General features: G+C 37.9%; 1 protein-coding gene across 3 annotated transcripts in view; it reads right to left on the minus strand.

The window, feature by feature from the left end:
- Positions 1 to 21835, minus strand: part of LOC122793602 (F-box only protein 44-like) — a 606155-nt gene extending 584320 nt beyond the window's left edge. The window contains exons 1-2 of one of the 3 annotated variants that reach the window (XM_044061776.1): positions 21480 to 21595; positions 18856 to 19057 (exon numbers count right to left, since the gene is read on the minus strand). Coding sequence is in view for 1 of the 3 variants with exons in the window: in XM_044061774.1 (XP_043917709.1) it covers positions 21480 to 21614 (135 nt within the window). In the remaining 2 variants the exon portion in view is untranslated. Of the gene's footprint in view, positions 1 to 18855; positions 19058 to 20933; positions 21357 to 21479 lie in introns of those variants that run through there. The other 2 variants (XM_044061774.1, XM_044061775.1) reach the window with 2 other exon arrangements.
- Between the last annotated feature and the right edge of the window lie 3475 nt (positions 21836 to 25310).

Below are 25310 nucleotides of genomic sequence, written 5' to 3' on the forward strand. Positions count from 1 at the left end.
CAAGCATAATCTTCCTTTTAGATTAACCCAAGTCTATGAGTATTGCTGTCAGTTTGGGACAATTATTCACATTAGGAAGGTAAAACTTATTGAAGATGTACATACATAGTTTTGTGTGTTGATATAAGTAATAGGTTTGGGGTGTAGTAGGGGTATATTTGTTTTTTCTTTTTGTTTGAGGGCTTTCAATAAAACAAAGTTTTGTAAGATGTGACTTATTCTCAAATGGATAGGACAAGAAAAAACTGTCAACCTACCACACATTAGTGTGTGCATGTAACACAAACGCTGGACTTAGATACTCAGCAAAAATGCTACAAATAAAAGATAGGAATAATAACCTTGTAACATAATGATCCTTTTGATATTATCTTTAAATGTTAATGGTCTCAGAGATATATACAAAAAAGAAACAGTAGTGAACTACATTAAAACATGTAGAGTGCAAATAGCTATGCTACAGGAGACACAATTGGAAAGAAATGAACATGTGAACATGATAAATATTTTGAGGTTGATTATTCAGCAGAATACCTGGAACAAAGGAAAAGATGAACACTTACATTAACTGCAAGAGGAGCTCCAACAGTGACAGAAGATAAAAGATAATAATGGTAAATATGCAGTAATAAGGGGCTACAGGCAAGGGAGGAGGATTACACTGACATGCATTTATATTCCATCTAAACCTGCTATAATGAAGAATAAGAAAATTCAAGGAGAAATAATCAGTTTTCAGCAAGGAATATTACTTATAGGTAGGGACTGGAATTTGATTTGCACCAGGGAAGATGTGTCTGGGAGGGCTCAGAAGGAAAAATATAACAAAGGTAGGTAGATTGTTGAAGAAATTTATGAAAATATTTGGCATGAATGAGGTGTATTAAGTAGTACAAGTTTAGGGTGAATTTACACATTATTCTCCAAAATACAAAAAAATAGGGCTAGGTGAACTAGTCCGTTACTTTAAAGTCTGAGGTTAATACAGGATTAGAAATTACACAAGACACCAAGGCTTAAACTTAACAATTTATTAAGCAAAAATGTACTAGATAAACAGGAAAACAAACTAATAAATCATGTACTTACAAGCATATGTATAAACAAAATTATTTTTGTCACGGATAGGGAGACTTTAATTTTATCCAGTGCAGCTATCTGTTTAGTCAAGGCAAGGCCGACACTGGCAAAATGGCTCTAAGCTCAGTTTAGGCTGGTACTGTGATCAAATTTGGATGATGATGATGATTTTTATTTTAGCCCTTGAGCTTTTTAGTCTTGAACAAACAACATGGTCAGTAGGTTTAACTAATGACACATTGATCACAAGCTTATTATGAGTTGATGGAATATTGTAGAAAATATGACATTACAAGCTCATTATGAGTTGATGGAATATTTTAGAAAATTACAGATTATTTTTTAAGTTGTAAACAAGTTTTATAATGTTTGGTCTTATGCCTTACTTTTTTTTTAAAGAACAGTTAGCTCACAAACTTGTGATATAGTTTTTTCTTGAAATTTTTATATTTTGGTAAACATTTTTTAAGTTGACAAACAACTTACAGGTTAACAAAAGTTTAGTTATACCAGTAATCAGTGAGCAAGGCCTGCTCTTAAGCATATTGTATTGTTACAATATTAGCAGCGTATAGTGAGGTAGTGGCATGTTAGATTTAGCAATAATTAATTTAGCAATAATTAAACATACACAGTGATATGTGGCTCAAGGCATAACAAAAACCTGGTAGACTGTGTGGATCCGTCACAGGCCACCCCTTGCATTGAGCAATGTACGTTGTGTATTTTTCATAAGAGTTAAAACAGACAACATTCATTTGTATTTTTTTATTACTTTACAGTAAATGCAGCATGATATTAAGCAAAACAACACTGAAACTATTGTGGTCAAAAGTAAAGGATGCAATAACAAATTAAACCACACTGAAGCTTTAGATGACCACATAAAAATATTATACCAATACAAAACAGTTATATCTTGTATTTTATTTGCAATTTTTACAATGGTACCTTTGTTTTTAATTATTTAATTTACTGTCTGATGCGCATTATTTAGTGTTTTATTTAAAAGTTGCAACACTATTTGTCCTTTTTGCTTAATTTGTTGATAAAGTCCGGGCGGACTAGAGATGGCCATCTAAAAGTGTGTAATGGTTTTATGCTAGCATTAAATGTGATGTTTATCTAGTCAATCTAATAAGTTTTTTAGTACAAAAATTAATAATTGCATGGATATTATTTTTACAGTATGCTCTACCAGTTGTGATTATCCCATTACTTTAGGCTAATTTACAGGAGGATATTACACAAACAGTGGTATTATTTAGTTGGTAGATGTCCGTACCATTTACTACATACCTGTGCCAGGTGCATTTCCCAGTTTTATTATGTAAGCATGGGTGAGGCTTTTTTTTACCATTATGCATATTTACCCCTGGGGCCAGGTTTTACAACCTGCCAAATTAATGGGTACATCACTATAATTAAAGTAGACTCAATTTAAGGTACCCACCAATTATTTTTAAATTGCAAGGGCAATGCAATAAATGGGCAGATCTGCTTTGTTTTTTTTACTAGCAAGATAGTTTAAAAATCAGTATACAAGACTTATTTTTACATGCAAAATTTATTGGCCCGATTTACTTTTGCTATGAGGTTATTTAAAATCTGTTTTGTATATGTATTTGCATGTTTAATCCACCTCCACAGGACAGTTCGAGTTAAAATACTGTCTACAGTTTTTTGTCCTAGTTCGGGATTATGATCTGCTAGTAGCTTAAAGGCCATATTTAGGTCAGTGCCCAAACGGCTTAATTTGCTACTTGGGTATCTATATTTACACTGCTTAAGACTCAGTCCCTGTTCTGACTGCACCTAGTGCAGTACCAAGAATACCTGTAACATTACGTTTATTTTTTTTTTATATTTGTAATGTTTGTATTTGATATGCAAATAATTAACCGGCCATAATTGTATAATTTTACAATGTGGATACCTGGTAGTAATATTAACTGCTGTCATGTTAACTATAATTTTAATACGTTGTATAACTTGAGCACTACTTACTGTTTTACATTTTTTGTATACCTTACCACATGTTTCAAACCATTAAATACAGTTGAACTATTGGTCCATGGCATATATTTTTAAACTCGGAGATAAGGTTTCCGCAGTGTCATTATTTTTTTTTAATTTAGCTATGCAGGAGGAATCTAATGGGGACTTGGCTAGTGGAAATTTTGACTTAGCCTTTGGTATAAACCTTTAAAAGGGTTAGAAGCACATTTTTTAGGATGTTTATCACAATTTAGTCTACATACAGTTGTAATGTTTTCTGTCCGAGTGATGTTTTAAGTTAAGGCAGGTTTAGGTGTTACCGCATATAGATCATCTCTCAATTTTTAATAAGTTAGTCTGCCGTTAAATTTGCAACATTTTTTTTTTTAAATAAATAGAGGGATAGGATTAAGACAGTCATAGGGCCCATTTAAGTGTTGTCGTTGGAAAAGGTTGGCACCTTTTTAAACAGTGGCAATAATTTATGGAGAGGAAAGTATAACGGTTGTTTAGCAGAATTAAGTAATACTAAAACAGTATCACCAGGTCCATTACAAATTACTGTCTCATGTTTATTTGGTTGATTGGGTGTGTCTCATGTTTATTTGGTTGATTGGGTGTGGTCACTATAACTTATTTTTTGCCATTTGCTTGGTTTAGTATTACAGTTCTGTAGTAAAATAACAGCATTTTGATGCACACAAATTTTTACTAAAGGTTGTTTTTTTTAAACCGTTTGTGTCTTGTTATTTAAATTGATAGCCTTTACTATTACTTTTTGTTTCGGCTCCCATAATGTGTAAAGCTCCCATAATGTGTAAACCTCCCATTTTTTTTTTAATAGTAATTTTTGCCCCCAGTGCCAATTTTTTGGGAGATAGAGTTTTTAACATGTTTCAACTAACACTATATTTTGTGCTGGCACTCTTTGTTTAGTCAATGCACATAGCCAGAACAGAGTTCGATTAGTATTTGTCAAAACAGGTTATATGGCATTTGGGTTTAGCTTTTTTAATTTTAAAATATAACAGTTGGACCGAATGTCATTTATATGCATTTGCAACGGGGTTTCTTGATGCTTTTGAGGCCTATATTTAGCTGGCTCACAGCTAATTTTAATACCTTTGCCCAGCCTTGCAACGTTTTATTACTTGTATTTTTTTTTATTTGTTTCTTTAAGGAGCCCATTATACCTTTTAATTAAACCAGCAGCTTGAGGATGATATGGGATATGCAGCACTCATTGAACTCTATTTTTTCTTGCCCACTTTGAACCTCCGCTCCGGTAAAGTGGCTGCCCTGGTCACTTTGGATTTTACTGGGAATCCCATATGTCATACATAATTTGTTTAATCCTTTTAATACTGCTTGTTGGTTTGCCTTTTTGCATGGAGAAACCATTAGTAATTTTGAATAAGTGTCCACCATTGTTAGGCAATATTGCTGATTTTGATCCAGTGGTAAAGGACCAATAAAGTCTATTGGCCAGATTTTTGCAGAACTACTGCCTCGGTGAATCTGTCCACATGCTTTTGCTTGCAGTTGCTTTTGTTTATTTTTTTGGCAAATTTTACACTGCTTTATAACATTTGTAGTTATTTTCTTATTTAACTGCATAACATGCCTTTGTGCCCATTCTAATGTAAGTGCCCACTCCGATCATGGGCCCACCTTGCCATACTAGCACTTTTATTTTTTTCTTTAGCAACACGTACCGCGGCCATTTACCTGCTGGTTATGCCTCATTTTATTGGTCACAAGTGATGCATGGGTATTTACATGTCCAACACTGATTTTGCATTGCTGAGCTTTTTTTTTTAATCTGTTGCCAGTCTTTTGAACCTCTCCATAGAGGTCTGCCATGGATCTTTTAGTTTTGTTGTTGCCAGACAGGTAACCAGCTTGTCAGTCCCTTAAAAACTGCCCAGCTGTCAGTATAAATGTACACTTTACCTCCAGGTGATGAACTATTAATGACCAGGGCAACAGCTTGTAACTCTGCCTGATTATTTGAATCGGCAGTACCTTTGTTAAATAACACAGTTTTTGTTTACGGGCAATAAGCCACCGCAGTCCAGGTCCTGCCATTTGATCCAATTTTAGCAGAACCATCAGTAAACCATGCATGTTTCTGTTTTTTTTGCATCTAAATTATCAAATGGTAATGCTTCAGTGATTGTGGATTTTGGAAGCTCATGTCGCTGTTGTTTTATTGCATCAGCATCATCCAAAATTGCCAGTCTAGCCAACTGTTGTTGTACTTGAGATACTCCAGGCACGATGTTTGCCCTTTTTTGTAAATACCACTTTTATTTTTGTACAGTTGAAGATTGTGCTATTACAGTTTTCATTAAATTATTATTTCGTCACCACTCCTGGATTGGGTAGTCTATCTTAACTGTCACTGTTTGTTTGTTGTTTAGTTATTTCTTTTACAAGAATTAATGCTGTGTAAACTGCTAGCACATGTTGCTCAAGGGGACTATATCTCACCTGCGCTCTAGTCAGGGATTTGGACCAAAATCTCAAGGGTCTCTTTTTTCCAGTGTCATTTTTCTGCCACAGCCCCCAAGACATAAGATTATTGACAACTGTTACTTTAAGGATAAAAGGTTGCTGTGGATCAACTGGGCCCAGCCCCACGCTCTGCTGTAGGGCCTTTTTTGCTTTTTTGAAAGCACTTTGTTGCTTGGGACCCCACTGAAAGTCACATTTTTTTTGTTACATAGTGAATGGGTCGCAAAATCAGTCCGAGGTGAGGTACAAATGCACTCCAAAAGCCCATTGCTCCCAAGAAGGCCTGTGCCTAATGTTTTGTTTTTGGGACTGCAATTTTTTTGAATACTCTTTAGTGCTGCTGCAGGAATTTTTTTTTTTAGCTCCATTTTAAATTATACTGATGTCCCTTGTTGTGTTTTATTTTCATTTATAGCACACACTCTGTTCTGAAGGTGCTGAATTACAGTTTTTAAGTGTGATATCCACATCAGATTTTTTTCTGGTAATCATGATGTTATCAATGTAATGGAAAATAGTCACTTTATTCAGCTGTAACTTGGCTAGGTCTTTAGCCACTAGTCCATGACACAGGGTAGGGCTGTGCAGATATTTCTGTGGTAACACTTGGAAGGTATACTGCCTCCCCTCCCAGGTAAATGCAAATTGGGCTGTGCTTGTTTTTGCTACTGGAATGGAGAAGAAGGCATTTGCTAAGTTCAAAACTGCATGATATGGTCCAGCAAATGAAGACAATTTTTTTACGATCATAACAATGTTTGGAACAGCTGCCGATAAGGGTGGGGCCACTTTGTTTAAACCTTGATAATCTACAGTTATCCGCCATGATCCATCAGGTTTTTTTACTGGCCATACCGGACTGCTGAATGGACTCACTGTTGGCTCAAGTATGCCAACCCGAAGCAGTTTTTGGATTGTCTCAGTGATTTCAGCGTGCCCACCTGGAATACGATACTGTTTGATGTTTACTATTGTTTTAGGTGTGGGAGTATACTTAGCATTGCCTCAGACTACAACCTTAACTGCGTTGACCGAACAATGCTGCACTCTAAACCTAAATGGCCCTACAGTGGTTTTCAAAGTTTTACCCTTCAACACATTTATTTTTAAAATGTGCTCAGGTACTGGAGCTATTACTGCTTTAATGAAAATAGGAATACCATCCCCAAAAGCTATTTTAACCTTGGTTTTTGTACCTAGTGTTTTTGCCCGTTTATAACCATTAATTTCTACATATTGTTTATGAAATGTACGGGAGTTGCCTGCAAAAATGGTTATTTTTGATTTTGTGTCTACTAGAGCCATCACATGTTGTGGCCCTCCCCTCCAAAAAATGGTAAGGGGTACGTAAGGGCATCGGTCCCCAGGTGTAATTGCTCTTACTGTACCCCTAGCTACTGGGGACCTGCCTACTAGTCAATTTGTCTGTCTTTTTAACCGGGGTTTTTTATTTTTATTCAATTTTTCTCATCACTGAATTTTCCCTTTTGCCACTGTGCTAACTCTTCATTAGTAGGGATGTTACCTTTTCTTTAGTGGTACTTTTGGTTGGACTTTTTGTAGGGGTTTGCTTTTTGCCTTCAGAGCCTGAGCCTTTTTCTTTTTGCTTTTATTTTTTATATAATTTTTTTAGTAGCTATTTTATCTATTTTTTGTAACTTTTACCCCCCACCTTAATAGATTTAGAAGCATTTGCTTTTTTGTAACTTTTTTTACCAGATTTATTTTTTGTTTTTTTAGCTTTTTTTTTTTTTTTTTTTTACTAATTTTGCCATTTGGTTTAGAGTGGCTATTACATCCCATATTTGTTGGCCTACACAGCCTGCCAGGGCAGCCATTAGCTGCCCTTTTTACCACTATGTTGCATTTTTGATTAATTTACTTTTCATATTGCTGGTCATCATTTGTGCATCTGCTCCTTTTGGAAGCACTAATGCCCCATTTCTTAATTTTAATAAATAAATGGTAGCCAACATAACCATTTTTTAACTGTTGTATTGCCTCTGCTATTGTCTTTTTTTTTTTAAGGCTTATCTTTATCAGTTACTGCTGTAGCATTAGGCCAAGTAGTTCGGAAAGTCGAGGCTAACCACACCACCAGTGTATTTACCTGGGGATCATCATGATTTATATTATTTAATATTTGTTTTAACCATGGATGAAACACCAAGTATGCACACTGGTGCATTTTTTTGGCATTCAGAGACACTGCTTCTCCCCCTGTATCCCAAACCCAAAGAAACCACGCTAAAACAGTTTTTTTTGGCTTTTGCTTATAGCTTTGGATTACATTTAATAATTTAGCTCTGGTATAACTCCACACCTCAACCCATTGTTGTGGCGCCGCCACCCCCCCCCCCAGTATACTGTCCCTTTTTCTCAATAACTGGGCGTGTCTCTACTGATGGGGAATTTACTATTTTAAAATCAATATCACCCTCATCGGTTGAGGGGAGATCACCTTCCCACTTTTCGGGGTCAAACTCTACCTTACACAGCAAAGCACGAACCAGGGGCCTTGAGGGTGGGCGACGTCTTTTTTCCATTGCGCTGTCTATGCTGCTGAATTATTCAAGTAGCTAAAGTTACTGAATTAGATTTCCAGTGTTCAGCTTCCTCTCCTGCTTTAACAAGTGCCATATCTGCCTTTTTAAGGCATTTCTATCCATTCCATGTATATGAGCATATTCTTTACATTGCTCTTTTAACTCTAAAACTTTTTTTTTTTTTTTTTTTTTTTTTTTTAAGTTTCTCTACATTTTTGTCTAATTTTTGAATTGCCTTAAAGAACAGCCATCCGGCTGCTCTCACCCCTTCCTTCACCTTTTTTCCCTTATCCAATTTTAGTTCCGATAAAGCTTTAGCTAGACTATCGGGGTCTGCCTTAGGTCTTTCTTGCAAAGGTTTTGGGGAAGGAGGGGGTGAAACTTGACTTAATACCTTAGCAAGAGGATCCCATTTCCCAAATAATGCTGGCATTACAGTACCAACGCCCAACTTATTTGGGGTACCCGACACAACATTATTCTTGCCTATGCCTATGTGTTTTAAAGGAAAAAAACATTGGTTGTTGTGACATTTCCACTGCAAACCTCAGACCCTGCTCACTGCGCCAAAAGAACTAGTCCATTACTTTAGAGTCTGAGGTTAATACAGGATTAGAAATGACACAAGACTCCAAGGCTCAAACTTAATTTATTAAGCAAAACTTTACTAGATAAACAGGAAAAAAATAATAAATCATGCACTTACAAGCATATGCATAAACAAAATCATCTTTGCCACCGATAGGGAGACTTCAATCTTATCCAATGCAGCTATCTGTTCAGTCAAGGCAAGGCCGACACTGGCAAAATGGCTCTAAGCTCAGTTTAGGCTAGCACTGTGATCAAATCCGGATGATGATTTCCATTTTAGCCTTGGAGCTTTTTATAGTCTTGAACAAACAACAGGGTCAATAGGTTTAACTGACATATTGATCACAAGCTCATCATAAGTTGACGGAATATTGTAGAAAATATGACATTACAAGCCCATCATGAGTTGATGGAATATTTTAGAAAATTACAGATCATTTTTTAAGTTGTAAACAAGTCTCGTAATGTCTGGTCTTATGTCTTACTTTCCTTTTTTAAAGGACAGTTAGCTCACAAACTTGTGATATAGTTCCTCCTTGAAATCCCCATATTTTGGTAAACATTTTTTAAACTGGCAAACAACTTAAAGGTCAACAAAAGTTTAGTTATACCAGTAATCAAGTGAGCACGGCCTGTTCTTAAGCATATTGTATTGTTACAATATTAGCAGCATATAGTGAGGTAGTGGCATGTCAGATCTAGCTATAATCAATCTAGCAATAATTAAACATACACAGTGATATGTGGCTCGAGGCATAACAAAAACCTGGTAGACTGTGTGGATCCGTCACACTAGGCTAGAGAGAACTTACAGGAACATGTGCATTTAACTGAAAGTTCTGACACGCATCCAATAACTATTTCAGATCACGCCCCAGTAATAACTACAATAAAAATGCAGGGTAATGAAATAAAGATGAGACACTAGTGCTTTCCCAATTTTCTTTTGAAAAGAGAGCAATTTACAGAGTGGGTAGTGGAAATTATTTGGGAGTTATTAGAGAAGACAGAAATTTCTTCTGAAATATAGCTAGGGAGTGGGATAAAATTAAAAGTGGAGTTCAAAAATAGGGTGGAAAGAAAAAAGGGAAATACAGTTAAGAAGCAACAAGAATTATTTAGAGGGACTGACGATGTTAAGTACTGCAGAATAGGGGGAATCTCACAGAACAAGAGGAAGATCAACTGCAGAGTGCCAAGCATAAAATAAAGCATTACCTCAATAATGCACGAGGTTAAAAAGATTTCTGTTAAGCAACTGTTTTTTGTTAATAATGCCAAAGCACAAAAACATTTAGAGCAACGACTCCGGGAACAGAAAGTAGAAACAGTTGTCACAAAGTTTAGGGAGCCTATAACAAGGAAGATGAGAGATCCTGTAGAGGTACTAGAAGTATTTTGGAAATTTTATGAAAGTCTGTATAAAGCAGAGAAACATGGAGATCAAGAAAATGTACAACTGGAAATGTTTATGAAAGAATTAAATATGCAAAGGTTAGAGGTAGATAAAGCTCATTTGCTAATAGTTAGAAAAGGAGGAGATTAGATAAAAATGGTGATGTACAACCAATCAACAGGAAAGTCCACAGGAATAACTGGTATTCCTGTGGAAATTTGGAAGCTAGGAGGGAAGAACTGAAATATCTGGAAGGTTTTGTTTAACAGTATTTTAAGAGTAGGAGAAGCTGGAAGAAAGCGGCGGTGGCTATATTGCCTAAAGAGGTATTAAAGGCCCATCAGATCCAGCTTCATGCAGGCCAATTTCAACCCTAAACCCTGATTATAAAGTGTTTATGTCTATAATGGCTAAAAGAATGACAAAGGTAATGCCAAAAGTGATAGGTATGTCTCAAAAAGTGTTTTTGTGGAGGGAAGGCAAACATTTGATAACATTAACAGAATACTGATGATCCAGAGGGAAGCAGAATGTAAGAAAATACCACTCTTGTTGGTGGGTCAAATTAAAGTGAGTGGGTTCTTTTCTGATAATTTCTGTTTGAGCAGAGGAACCAGGCAGGGGTACCCGCTTTCCCCTTTATTATTTGCACTACATTTAGAATAATTTGCAAAGAAAATAAGCGACTCTGAAATTCAAGGATATAATTGGTATAGTAGAAGAGAAAAGCTGGCTCTATTTGCAAATTATATTATTTTATACTTGATAAAACCAGAAAAGGACCCTTCAGTGTTATGGAACATTTTGAGGCAGTTTCAGATCTTTTAGGGATACAAAATGAATGAAGCTACAACAAAAGCAAAGGTTGTACATTATGCATCCGCACACAAATAATTTCAGCAATATCCATAGTTATGAGGACATGATAAAATGAAGGACTTGGGAGTATGGATTAAAAAGGATTTGGGTAGAGACTAAACAAATGACAATACAAAAACTGAGAAATTATAAACTCTGTTAAATGGATATTATGTGGGGGGGTGGCCACGGAGGTGCAGCAGTTAGCTTTATCACTTCAGAACAAGAGGTTCTCTGGTTCAATTCTCAGCTGGGGTGCTTCTGTACAGAATCTGCATATCCTACCTGCTGCCACGTGGGTTTCCGGTGGGTGTTCCAGTTTACTCCCACATCCCACAGTCCAAAGATATGCAGTAGGTGGATTGGGCACTCTAAATTGGCCATTGGGGTGTGTGTGTGTGTGTGTGTGTACGGGCGAGCGGGTGAGTGGTACGGCTGAACTATCGCAGCAGGGCTAGCCACCTGGCAGTGTATACCTCAGCTCGAGGTGATTGTCACTGCCGAAGTGACACCACAACCCCAAGTGCAAAATGGGAAAAGGGGTTAAGATGGATGGATATGGACAGCATAATGCAAGCAGTTAAAATGTTTTATTCCCATTAGTTTTATACACAGGCCAGGCATAGTTTTATCAACCAGAGGAAAAGCTGTGGATAGCAATGTTATCCGAGATGGAAAGACAAGCATGTGGGATAAGCTGATTCTTCCAATTGAAAAAGGCAGTTTGCGATTACTTGATCTGAAGGGATACTTCAGGGCTACACAGTTAAGGCTTCTATACACAGCCCACGCAGAAACATATAATTCAAAGTGGAAAGGGATAATGATGAAAAGGGGGGAAGCTCAAGAAACAAAGAGACTGGGATTTTGGATGCAAATCATTAAGTGTAACAATAACCATGCAGAATATTTATAAAGTAGCAGAAAGTATTCCAAGAACTAAGCCAACATGAGAATGGAGAAGGAGATTCTGCCAATAGGGATAACTGCAATCAGGGATACAAACAATGGGCAAGAGGGAGCTGGAATTTATTGGAGAAAACTGGTAGAAGAATCACGGTTATTGGCAGCAAATAATTATAAAGAGTGAAAGGTAATGGAATGGGAAAAGGCCAAGAATTAGTTTGCACTGCAGGATAGAGACTACCTTCCCTATCAAGGATTGCTATCAGATTATAGGCAAAGAGAAAGAAATAGTGGAATCTTAAGTGAAGCAATGGTAGAGAGTTAATAGAATATAGAACAGAAACTGCTATTAAAAAAGTAATAATTAGTACAGCATACAAAATATTTCATGATAACTACAAGAATCAACCAGAGGAGGTTACAAAAGATTGGATAAGCAATTCACAAAGAAACAATGGGGGATATAAGTATGTCTCCCAAGTATGCAACAAAGGCTAGAAGATTTAGGATCTTTGCTTGGAAGTGTTCATAGGTTCATATTAGGCTATCTGCCCTAGGGCATTTATAAGCCTAGCCAGAATGTGTTTGGCTTTCGCCACCCATTTTAAATTTATTTTGCCATGCCCTTTTTCGAGGTTAGTATACTGTGCCTCTGTCTAACAGTGACACAGAAGTGATACCCGGGGTAAACCTACGATCTCCCATCCACTCATCAAGATTCCTCTTGAAGAGAGGAAATGAGGGACTCTGCCTAACCTGGACTGGGATTTTATTCCAGACTGAAGGGAGCCTCTGGGTTATGAATCTGTCCCTCCAGCATGTCCTATTTATTTCAGTGCTGAGGTTCAAGTCTCTGAAGTGCATAGCTCGATGGGATTTGGATTTTCTGAGGTGCAGCATGTCCATTAATTCCGGGTTGGACATGGCTTTATACGTCAGGCACAGATCGCCTCTGAACAGGCGGTATGCCACTGAGTAGAGCTGGAGTTTCTTTAACCGGGCAGCATATGGCATCTGTTTGAGCCCTTTGATCCTCTTGGTGAGGTACTTTTGGGGTCTTTCCAGTTGCTGCAGGTGTCTGGTAAGGTACATCCCAAAAGGGGCATTGTACTCAATTATGGGCCTGATGAGGGATGAGTAAAGAGGCACGATGACCTCCCCTGATCTAGATGTGAATCCCTTCATGATTTTTTCTAACCACTTTGGCCATGTGGTTGTCAAATGAGAGATTGCTATCAACTTGGGTCCCCAGGTCCCTAATTACTTCTTCTGTACTTAATGGATTACCACCCATGTGGTAATTTGTGGGCACTTTGTTTTTGCCAAAGGGGATGACTATACACTTTTTGGCATTTAGCTTGAGGCCATGGCTCTGGCACCAGTTTCTGTTTCTATGAGGCCCTTTTGGAGGATGCTTGTGTCGGCTGGAGAGTCGATTATGGTGCCCAGTTTGCAGTCATCTGCGAACTTGGTCAGCCACAGTCCTTCCGTGTTGGCCTGTACCTCCGAGAAATATATACCGAACAAGAGAGGTCCCAGGATTGAGCCTTGTGGGACACTACTTGTAACTGGTTTGCAGTCTGGCATGACATGGTTTACATAGGCATTTTTATACCCCAAGCAGACTCCAAATAATTTTTTCCTCAGGTAGACAGCAAATAATGATTTGGCAGACTTTAAAAATTCCCTTCACACTGCTCTGTCTGAGATATTGGGTAAGCAAATTGGTGTAACTAAGGAAATGATTTCTGAGCTATGATACAGAATCAAAATTGCCTAGACATACTAAGGCCTTGCTGAGTAATTATTGTGGCTGCCAAAAAATGTAAATCAAAATCTAAACCAACTTTACTAGAAGCAATGAATATAATAACAGAGATAAAACAACAGGAATTAGGATTTTTAGAAAAGGATAGGAGTAAATTACATACGAAAAATGGGAATTGTGGAAAGTGGAAACAAAACATGCAGAGGAGGAATAAGGTTTAAAAGGCAGGATTTGAATCAGGTATGTAACGTACGACAATGACTGGATAGATTATAAATGATCTACAATTACGTTTAACTGCCTTTAGGAATCTGGTGTTTTGTAGCATTATGCTGTCAGCTTTTTTTTTTTTTTGTTTGTTTTTTTTTAATTGGATTTGTTACACAGCTATGCATGTTGTGTGGATTTGCAGCCGTGTGCTTCAGTGGCTTTATAAGCATTTGATTTTTTTTTAAACTATGATGCCCATTTCAAGGGGTTCTTCCCATTGTCATTAACCCTTGCTATGCCTCTCACATCTACAGTTGCCAAAGCAGCAAAGATCTACAACACCACAATCACACTGTGAAAAACACCCCTTCATTGTATTTTTTAAGTGGTTTACTATCCTAATGAATTTCAGAAGCTATTTTCCAGAAAATGGCCTAGACAATGAAAAGTAGTCGGGATGGTGCAGCAAGAACAATCCTTGTACATTTTCTGTTTTCCCTTCACCACACTGACAGATGTGGGATGATGTTACGACTGTGGCAAGAACTCTCCTTTACATATCTGTAGAAGGATATCCTACTAGTACACTGCTCCTGATAGTTAGGTCCCTCCGAGCTACACGCTCTAGGGACTTAAAACCTTGTCACCACAATAAACGGGACATGCTGGCGGGATAGATTCCTGTCCCAGAGACTTCTCATACTCTGGAACAGGCTACCCATCTATGTCAAGCAAAGTGCTTCATTAGCACTCAAGAAAACTCTTGATGAGAGGATGGGAAATAGGAAATACACCCCGGGGATCACTTCTGTGTCTCTGCTCGACAGTGGCACAGGAAAAATAACATTCTTGGGTGGCGTAAGCCATGGAACCTTGTTGCCTAGGCTTACGTAGGCCCTTGGGCCGATAGCCTAGTATCTACCTGTGAACCTATGAAACACTGCTCCTTACCAGCAGTAGGGTGTTAATAAACACAAACAGCTCACCAGTCGTAACAACCAATCCAATGAATGTTGAAGTTAGCCCTACAAAGAATAAATGTTCCTGAGCCAACACAACCAATAAATATTCTGCTTTCTTTTTAAAGTTGGGTTTTAGACCACTGTTAGCAGCACTGCAACAGGATATCTGTTGTGCAGCATCACTGTCTATTCCTAAACTGCAATTATTTGGAACTATTTCTACGGCTAAGGAAAACATTCCCATCCTTATTTTACTAAAACAGTTCATTCAGCCATACTGTACTAATGCCAGAACTTTTAAACATTTCAGACTTAAGACAGAACTATTCAGCATGAGAAAACACCAAAAGAAACTGTTAACGACTAAAAGAACAACAGACAGTATGCCTCAATTAAATCAAGAATGTTCAGGACAGCAAAATCCTACAGATAAACAAATAATTATAAAACACAGTAAGACAACGGTAATCTATATGGTAATGCAAGAAAGTTACATTTCCTCATAGAATATGGTAAACACAGAGGGTGCGAGATGCCAGACACAGCAACCAACTTTATGAACACAGGGGGGGGGGGGGTTAAAACAAAGAAAAATTCAAGAATGCAAAAAGAGAAGCAAAAACAATCTTTCTGGGGGTGGGCAGAAACAGGCTTCTGCTTAAAAAGATCTGCCATCTAGTAAGATGGGGAAAGGAGTGGAATAAGCAGTCATACTTTGTTAATTACATCTTCTTTTAACACACACAATTATAAAAATGTTGATGCAAAAAAGTTGTTTTGCATTTTATTTTGGTCACAGCAATGGTCCCTTAAAATTTTCTCAGAGATGGTAATGCCTTCCATGACATCATGACAGACTGAACCCACAATACTTCAAAACTTAAGCTAATGCATAGGCTAGTGTACTTCCGTGCAAAACTCATCAGTAGGAGTTTTTTTTTTTTTTTTTTTTTTTTTTTTTTTACTTCCTACAAAGACAACTTAAATAGACCTTGAAGGCGTTTTTTTCCTCCCATCTGAATCATCCTACAGTCATCTTATCTGTACCCCATATGCATCATTAATTAAACCCGGTTCATCTGGGCCATAGTTAGGGTTTTATCCATCTAAGCCACTGGAACAGCTTAGAGCACCTTACATTGAAAATTAACTTTGTGATAATGTAGCAATAAAACCATAGAGCAAATGAAAAGTCAGCATTCAAAAGAAGTCTTTTTTTTCTTACCAGAATGATTTGCAGTTGCATGTAAATCATTGCCCAATACTCACTAAGACATCATTTTGTGGGTATGGTTATAGAGAAGAACTGAGTAAACAGTGAAACTAAAAAAAAATCAAACATATCAAAATCTTCATTTTTTTTACCAAAATCTCTTGCAGATTTAATTATGAGAAATATAACTGCAAATGAAATGATTCAGAACAAGGCCAATGCACGTTAACAGTTTTCCTGTCAAAAAACATAAAACACACACACAAACTTGCAGAGAAGATACTTGAACCTCTTAAATTATACACACCAACTTCACAGCCAGACTACAATAGGGAAAAGTGGGGAAAAAACTGTTGAAAGTGCACCACCAGCTTACACAAAATCTAACTAATGCTAGTCAAAATAACTTCAAATGGAAAGCCACACAACAGAAAATCCCAAAATTCAGCAAACTAAAGAAATTCACTGCTAAACCTTGTTTAACATCAGACCTAGAACACATTCCAAGAGATAATAGGGAAAATTGGAAAACATTATCTTTAATACTTTATATACAGGCATAAGCACTCCCTTTTGAAAGAGACTTACTTTCTTGTCGACAGAAACGGGAATGGCGTTAATCACACTGGATTTTGATAAATGAGAACGTAAAATACCACTGATGTTAACTTCTGACTGCAACACTCCGTACATTTTCAGTTATCAGTTCCACTCACACGTTAGAAATGACACTTCCAGGATGACTGACTGTCAAGGTTTGCTGAATGATTTAAGCCATTTGGGACATGCCCTTTTCACTGGAACCAGGTTAAAACAATGAGCATTAATATACACACACAAAACTGTATACATATAGGTCTACTTCAAATGAATGAAAACCCATATGAACAAATACGACATAACCGAGACTGTGTCGAAACTAAATAAAACAGAAAATGTAAAGGTCAAATCTCATATAAACAAAAATAAGTTATTTATGTATAAGACAGTGTGATCTCAGGGTTGGGTTGGTATATTTAATTTGCAGAGGGTGAGGGGGGTGCCTCCCTTGCCAAAATGAAGTAAACAAAAAATACTTGCAGTCTTTTCTACATCACGGCTCACATGTTTCACCTGTTAATCACTGAGGCTACATCCACTGATTCTTAGACTGGCCTGCAAGGTACGTTACGAATACATACCTGTAGTGAGGTAACAGAACAGAGTGGATGAAACTAGACTTCATATGAATACTGGCTGTTCTCCGTCACTAAAGCAGAGAAAATTACTGAAGCATCACTTTTAAGTAAAATTTGTATTGGTTCACAGAAATTACTACATCTGTATAGAATTTATTAAAGGTGTAGCAACAGTTCTAAAAATGTAATATTATTAGGATTTCACTAATATTTCTTCAAGTTTGTAAATAATTATGGGAAGTGTCACTTCTGGGACGTTGTGATTGCAGTTTACTGTGACTTGTTATAAAACACAACCATACCGGAAGGTTTTTATTTTGTTTTTCAAAAGAGGATAGATGGAGTGGTCGGAGACATTCTGGAAGCACTCTTCGGTTATGTGAGATTCGACATATTCCATTTCCGGTTTTATGCAGTTTCAGCACAATCTCGGTAATGGATTCGTCCATATGGGTTTTCATTCATCTGAAGCAGACCCATATATGCCTTTGTTATTCTAGTTAGAAATTTATGACAAGACTGTATGTTTTTTAAGCTATCTCTCTATGTATGTAAAAAATGTGACTGTATTTAAATTTCTTTTGTATGTGGAGCTTTTCTCCCCGGGCCTCCACTGTAAATGGGCACTGTTTGGCCCAGTGGAACATCCCGGTAAACAAATAAATATATATCGAACATAATATTAAAGACCAGATTATCAAAAGTCTGAAACCTCCATCTGAATGGAGATCACCATACAGAGCAGAACAGGAAATTTACCATATTCCTCACTGTAGTGTGAACTCTGAGTTGGTATATTTAAGTAGCAGGGGTACGTGGGGGGTGGGGGGTGCAGTAGCCCCCCTACAAAAATGTAAAAGACGACTTCTTAGATTTTTTTTCTTAATTCAGTGTTTCAGAACTTCGATCATCTGGTCTTCGATGATATGATGTTCGATGTTCTGACACTTCGATCCTCTGAGGTAAACCATATATATGTTGCGGTCACCGGGCCTGTGTGTATAAAAGAACTTCGATCATCTGGTCTTCGATGATATGATGTTCGATGTTCTGACACTTCGATCCTCCGAGGTAAACCATATATATGTTGCGGTCACTGGGCCTGTGTGTATAAAATCTACTTTATTAAAATAAAATAAATACACCACTATGAGCGCTTTTGGGTTCTATCCAAACCCTTCATCAGATCTACCATTAAAACTTTCATTCAAAAATATACAGTAATCCATCAGCAAATCAAATGTATGCTTTATAACACGCCCTTCTAAATGACCAATCATAGATGTATTGCCTCCGTCATATTTAAAAAAGTAAATTTTGTTTTTTTCAGTCTTCTGAAGTAGACCCATACATTATACATATGCAATTACTCTGACAGCAAGCAGTCAACAGGTCTGTCTAACCTTTCCTAATGTTACATCTAGCACCCTGGAGCTCCCAGTTTTAGCTCCATTATTACACCATCAATCTTAAACTAAATTAAAAGCTGTCATCTCAAATTCCACAATTTTCTCCTATACTTTTTTCTAGTTTCTCCACCACCTTCATCTGTTTATAAAAGTAATGTTATTAATATAGTTGCTAGAACAGAGTACAATTTATAGCACAAGAACTGCATAAAATAAGATATACATTGCCTGGATCTGTGGCATAGACTGTTGGAGCCCTCACTGTGGCCCAGACATCCCGAATCTGAAAACCATCTCAGCAGCTGGAGGGGTTAGGCAGGGGAGGAACGACTGTGCAGCCAGAGCCATCTCTACTTCCTCAGATAGCAGGTGTATGTGTAGGTTTTGCTTGTAGTCACATTACTCCCCAGTGGAGGCCAGTATTTCTGTGACAACAAACAAGTTGCCAAATGTTACATGTCAAGGGATGGGACAAATGACCCATGCAGCAATGCACCTGACATCATTTCACTCTCTCCACCACTTAGGTAGCCCTCCCCTACAATTAAAAACATCCTCTTCATGGACATTTATTGATTTCATTTGTTAACCAGGAGAAGTCCGACTGGGCCAGGAGCTTTCAGCGGAGGCCCAGGGAGAAAAAACATGCAGATGTTTTCCCTCTGGACTCACATCCTTAAATAAGGCAGTGGCCACATTAGGATGTGCAGAAAGTCTCTCCCTGGACAGTTCAGGTCCACCTGCTGTAAGAGATTTGGTAGGCTCTCATTATTCCCAGTAAGTTGGCAAAACTAAGGCTAGAAACCACACATATAGGCAATTTATTCATCAAACATAACCCAGTAACTTTCCTTTATGTATGTGGTAATAGAAATATATTCCACATTATACATATTTCTGAGAAGATGAGGGCCACAATCACTGATCCACAAATAAAAATATGAGAAAATGAAGGCTAAAAACATGAAAAATGGAAATTAGCTATTAAAATGGAAAAATACAAGAAATTATATTACCTGTTACATGGGGGGGGGGGCTGATAAAAATTATCTTGAAAAAGATGTTTTATACCATGGTTTTTTTTATACTGTTAAGGAGAGCTAAATGAAGTGAGGTAACAGGCCCTGCTCTTTTTACACCAGGTATCCTGACGCAAGGTGGGCTCTGTGAATACCTTGTTCAACTTCTTGACACAAGAAATCTGGACAAAGCCTTAAATAATGGGGAGGATAAAGGCCTACATATTGGGTCAGATTTTAAATATTGTTCTTATAAACTGAGAAAAGTTGCTACAATAACAGATATTGTGTTAGCACACGTTTTTGAAGCATATGAAGTCTGAAGCTCAAATGTCATTATTTACTGACTTCAATTCTCAGTGATTTGCCAGAAAACCACACATTTTATGAAGAACAGACCAAATATATGAGGCAAAAATCTGGACATTCTACGAAAGTCTGAACAATTAACAAGTATGACCGTGGGAACACCTTTAACATACTGAACTGGCATATGGGAACTCTGAACCTGTACTTTTCAAAAGCAGAAGGAGCCAATGTTTATGCCATGAAAGTTCCACTGTTAAACTAGCATGCCCCTTCGCCCCAAGCTTCCATTAATGTCAGACAATATCTAAAATGGCAATCCTCTACACTAAATCACTTTCCTTGTGGTAATGCATTAGCAAAATATAGTAAATGGCTATCACTGACATCAATATACGTGACCTTAATCAGCTATGTTCATAGATTTCAACCCCTCAGCGCAAGCACCAAGGACAAAGCCAAAGGTAAGGACAATCAAGACCCTGTATCAAGGATAAGTTTTAAATACTGTCCATATCGGTCAAGAAAGTTAAAAAAACAAGTGGAATAAAACTGAGTTAAACATCAAGGACATTGTGCAAATCAGTGCAGACAACGGGTAAGGTGACGTCTGTCATCATAGCTCTCAACCTCTAACATAAAAAAATCTGGACAAAACCAAACATAATGGTGTGACAAAGCCTTAAAAATAGGGACACATTTTAAATATTGCTCTTATAAACTTAGAAAGTTGCTATAATAAAACGCCTTGTGTTGCCATGCATTTGTCCGAAGGATATGAAGTCTGGAACTCATATGCCTGTCATTATTTAGTGCATTCAATCCTCAATAATTTGCTCAAAAATCCGGAAAAAATCACAAACGTTATGAGGAACAGACCAAAAATATTAAGCAAAAATCTGGACATTATTTAAAAATCTGAACGGTTGAGAGGCACACTTGTTTGTCATTTACTGACACATAAGAAAATGCATACTTTATTATATTAAGTGCAGACGTTAATTGCCTGTACTACAACAAATCGTAAACGCTTGTATAGACGCAATGCCGTTCCAGCTTGGTTTGATGCTAAGCCACGCTCACAGTTAATAACTACTTTAAGCAGGGCTGACCACAGTCTATAATTTCCTTTCTAAGAAAGGATCAAAGTCAGTGAGAGGTGTAATATAGAAATGCAGACTTTTTATAATGCCAACAACGGTAACTTGACAGCTACAAATAAAATACAGAACGTGACACCAAACACTGGAAGTTCACCCCCGTAGTAGAAATAATATCTCCCAGTCTGCAAAGATAAGCGATGTTATCGTCTTTCTCACGTTGTGTAGACGCCGTCCATTCTCGTACTGTTAATGCGGAAAATACCCAAACAACTGCCAGTAGACGTTTCTACACGGCAGTCCTAATTGCGTACCTATGGGTTACATAGTACTAAACTGTTAAAACACCACCCCCACCCCCAATATAGCGCCGTGATGTGCACATGACCAGAAAATCAATCTTTGCTTATAATGAATGATACCTCAGCTAAACACTGCTCCTCTGCTAAACACTGCTCCTCTTTTTGTATTAGCGAGTGGAAGCATGAACTGAATAGTCTCCTGAGGAAGTTTAGCGACACCCGGGGAAACCGGGAAGGCCGCGTCGTACAGGACATTAAGGTGACGCCGTCTCCAAGAATCCAGGAGCTAACCGGGCCGCACCCACTTTTCTTTAACTCGTTTGACAAGTCTTGGCCTCCGAAATACTTTCCCGGAAATGTTTTTGCTTATTTGCAACCTGTTAGGAGGACGGACTGTCATTTGATGAAACAGAAAATTTACTGGTTGCAGTAAGCGAAACTGAAACCTCAGCGAAAAGCTTAAGCAACAGTTCCAAACTAAGGAACCCTAGTGGTGATCAAATTCTGCTACTCAGCATAACGTGCGGTGGGAAAAAAAGATCTGAAGTGAAATTGAATAAAACCGTTAAATATCAAGTAGAAATATAAAAAAGGGTTGTTAAAATAAAAATATTTAAAAAGCGATAACAAAATCGTTTTTATCTAGTTGCTCTAAAAAGTAAACAAAAAATAAGACACGCATGACAACTTTGCAAAAAGAAACCCAGACAAGCTTATTTCAGAAAAGCATTCGAGGTTGTTTTTGCTTAGTCCAAGCTCGAGTGCTTTTCTGACATCGGCTTGTTTGTTTCTTTTGCAAAGCTGTCGATCTTCCCCTTGTTTACTTTTTAGAGCAATTTAATAAAAAGCATTCTTTAAAATATATATATATATATTATACTTGTAGTCTTTAAGTAAAATAGTGGACCTCCGTAGCGAGAAAAAAAAAGCCAAACTTTGAAACGCCGACATTATCAGCTAGCAGCTTTTTTAGGAGTAGTCCAATTAAAGCTGGTAGCGTGTTGTGCGAGATTGTGGTACAGCAGGGACTGTTTTTTTCACTTTCCCCACTGTAATATCGTCTAGAAGTTGGTATAAATAATCATGGGGGTATCCCATTGCATAGGTACTGTTTGCAGTGCCATCGATGTTTCGTATTTCAGCTTTACGTGGACAAAGTTTAGTGCTTTGATAGTGGAAGAAGCCACTGTTATAAATGTATTCCCATTTCCCAATCGGATACAGTTCACTAAACTGTTTACAGCAAACTGTATTTTAACCTAAAGTTGTGATTAAGGGGGTGGGAACTGTCTGGCCTTCTGTATGGGAATACCTCATAAAATGTGAAAAATGCTTAGATCTCTGTTGAAAGTACCAGGGTTGCCAGATTTCCGACTGGTCAGTTAGGGACAAAGTGAAGACTAAAAAAATAAACAAATGTAAAATAAATAAAATAAATAAAGGTCTTCCACTCTAGGTTTTTAATGCGGAACATCAGAGTTCTGCATTAAACAAAAGTAAATCAGTGTTTTTTTTTTTTTTGATTGGCCTTGGCCAATCAAAATAAATAAACACGGAGCTACTTCTGTTTAATGCGAAACATCGCAGTTCCGCATTAAACAGAAGTAGCTCTGTTTTGCAATTTTTTTGATTGGCCAGTATATGGGCCAATCAAAAATCGCTAAACACGGAGCTACTTCTGTTTAATACGGAACATCGCAGTTCCGCATTAAACAGAAGTAGCTCTGTTTTGCGATTGTTTGATTGGCCCATATACCGTTATACGGGCCAATCAAAAATCGTTAAAAACGGAGCTACTTCTGTTTAATGCGGAACAGCGATGTTCCGCAATAAACACAAGAAGCTCCATGTTTAGCGATTTTTGATTGGCCCATATGCTGGTATACGGGCGAATAAAAAAAAAAAACCAAAGCGGAGGCTGCCCGGGATTTCAACCGGCAGTGCGGGACTCGGGATCAGGCTGCTGAAGGGACATCTGGTAACCCTGGTTGAAACTGTTGTCTTACTGTTCTGAGAGACTGATCTGCAAATATACAGAGCTGAGTATAATTTTTTGGTTTTAGAGTTTGTACTGTTAGTTGTTGCTTAGATCTCCTGAAACTGTTTAGTTCCAACCAATCTCCCTATTTTTCGTTTGTAGTTTAAATTTGGTGGCTTTTGCAGTTGCCCGCCCCACTGTAGATTTGATCTGGGACACTCCCCCAGTCCCATCTCTTTACCACATTCTACCTAATAAACTCTTTCTGCATTTGCCTTTAGTCCTTTTTAATTTAATTGCATTTTTAAATTGTGTTTGGTCTAATATTGCTACATACTCAAGTGTGCTAGCTTGCACTGTATGTGAATTGTTTTTACTACTTTTCTGTAAAAAAAAAAAAACTGTCAGCCTGTTTCCTAACTTTCCTTTAACTAGTGTTCCAGATACAGATTTGCTGTATCCAGGACTGTATGTAAGCTTCTGAGCCCCCAAGCCTTTCTCTGTTGGAGGGAAGCCTTCTAGCTTATCAGTGGGAGTGGTAAGCACTAGGTAACCTGTCTACCACATGAGTGGTTCTGGCTCAGAAATTGTAGTTAATGAAGTTTGGGCAGTCTCTTCCATCTCTCTCAACTTTCTGATTTGAAAGCCTGCATTTGCACTTGCTTCTGTCCCGTAACTCGTCTAGTGCAGATACATATTCTTAGTTTTAGCACTTAAATTTGCTTATTCATGCTCAGCACTTGTTCAGAATTTGTAAGCACTAAATAAGCTACTAATTACTATAGCACTCAATCTTCTTCATTACCTAGAGGAAAACAGTTTTTGTACTTACTTTTCTCACTTGCTTAGAGAAAAACAGCTGTTGTACTCACTTTTCTCACTTATCTAGAGGAAATAGTTTTTTTTTATTCAGGCATGTCCAAGGGTCAGCTCCCAGTGTTCTCTCCTGTCTATCTGATGAATCTGGGCAATGTAGAAATTGCCTCATGTACACAGACAACCCTCTCCTCCTACCACCCAACACTACAACCTGTGAGAGATGCACTTATCTAGCCAAACTGGAGGTAAAGCTCTCTCCAACCAAGACTGAACTTGACAGTCATGAGGAGAAGGTAAACATTTGCACCACACCACACTCCTCACATAGTCTCACTAAATCTACACCACCAAAATCCACACATAGTAACACAAAAACATTCACGGAGGCTCTCAATAATCTAAGTAACAGATACCTCCAAAGCAGAAACGCAAACAACCTCCATCCCCTAACACAACCCAAATGACACATAGCCCACAGACTCAGTGTGCCACTCAACCACAGCCAATAAGGCCAAACAACATACCCAACACACTAGTCTTAGGTGACTCTATAATCAGGCACACTGATGTCCCACTCACCAGGCTAAACAAGGAGAAGGTTACTGTCAGCTGCCTGTCGGGTGCCAGGATCCGCCACATGACCCATGCACTCAGGTCACTCCACAACAAGTACAAATATGACTGTCATTGTCCATGTTGGTGTGAATGACCTGAGACGTACCTCCCTGGACTACATGAAAAGAGACATGGAAGAGCTCTCTGATCTTGTAGCCCAGGCAGGTATGACCCTAGCCCTGAGGAGCATTCTGCCATCGCCCAGAATGATACCGCAATACAAGGACAAAATGATTGACTTCAACAATTGGCTAAGCTTCTGGTGTCATTCTAAGGGGATCCAGTATCTGTCTGCTTGGGATGACATGGTCGACAGACCATGATGCTTTGCCACAGATGGCCTGCACTTGTCACCCCTGGGATTCCGGATACTGGCTAAGGTTCTTGATGCCCCTATAGTGCCTTTTTTAGGCAATGTTCAAATAACAAATTCACCACCATAACAGGAACAGGCAAGCAAAAACTGAGAGTAATGCTACTCAATGCTAGAAGTCTAAATCTCAAAATGCACTCACTCAAGGCACTCCTTAAAAATGGAG

Source organism: Protopterus annectens, chromosome 2.part0 (genome assembly GCF_019279795.1).
Source record: "Protopterus annectens isolate FY-2018-M chromosome 2.part0, PAN1.0, whole genome shotgun sequence".
In the NCBI taxonomy this organism is placed as follows: Eukaryota; Metazoa; Chordata; order Ceratodontiformes; family Protopteridae; genus Protopterus; species Protopterus annectens.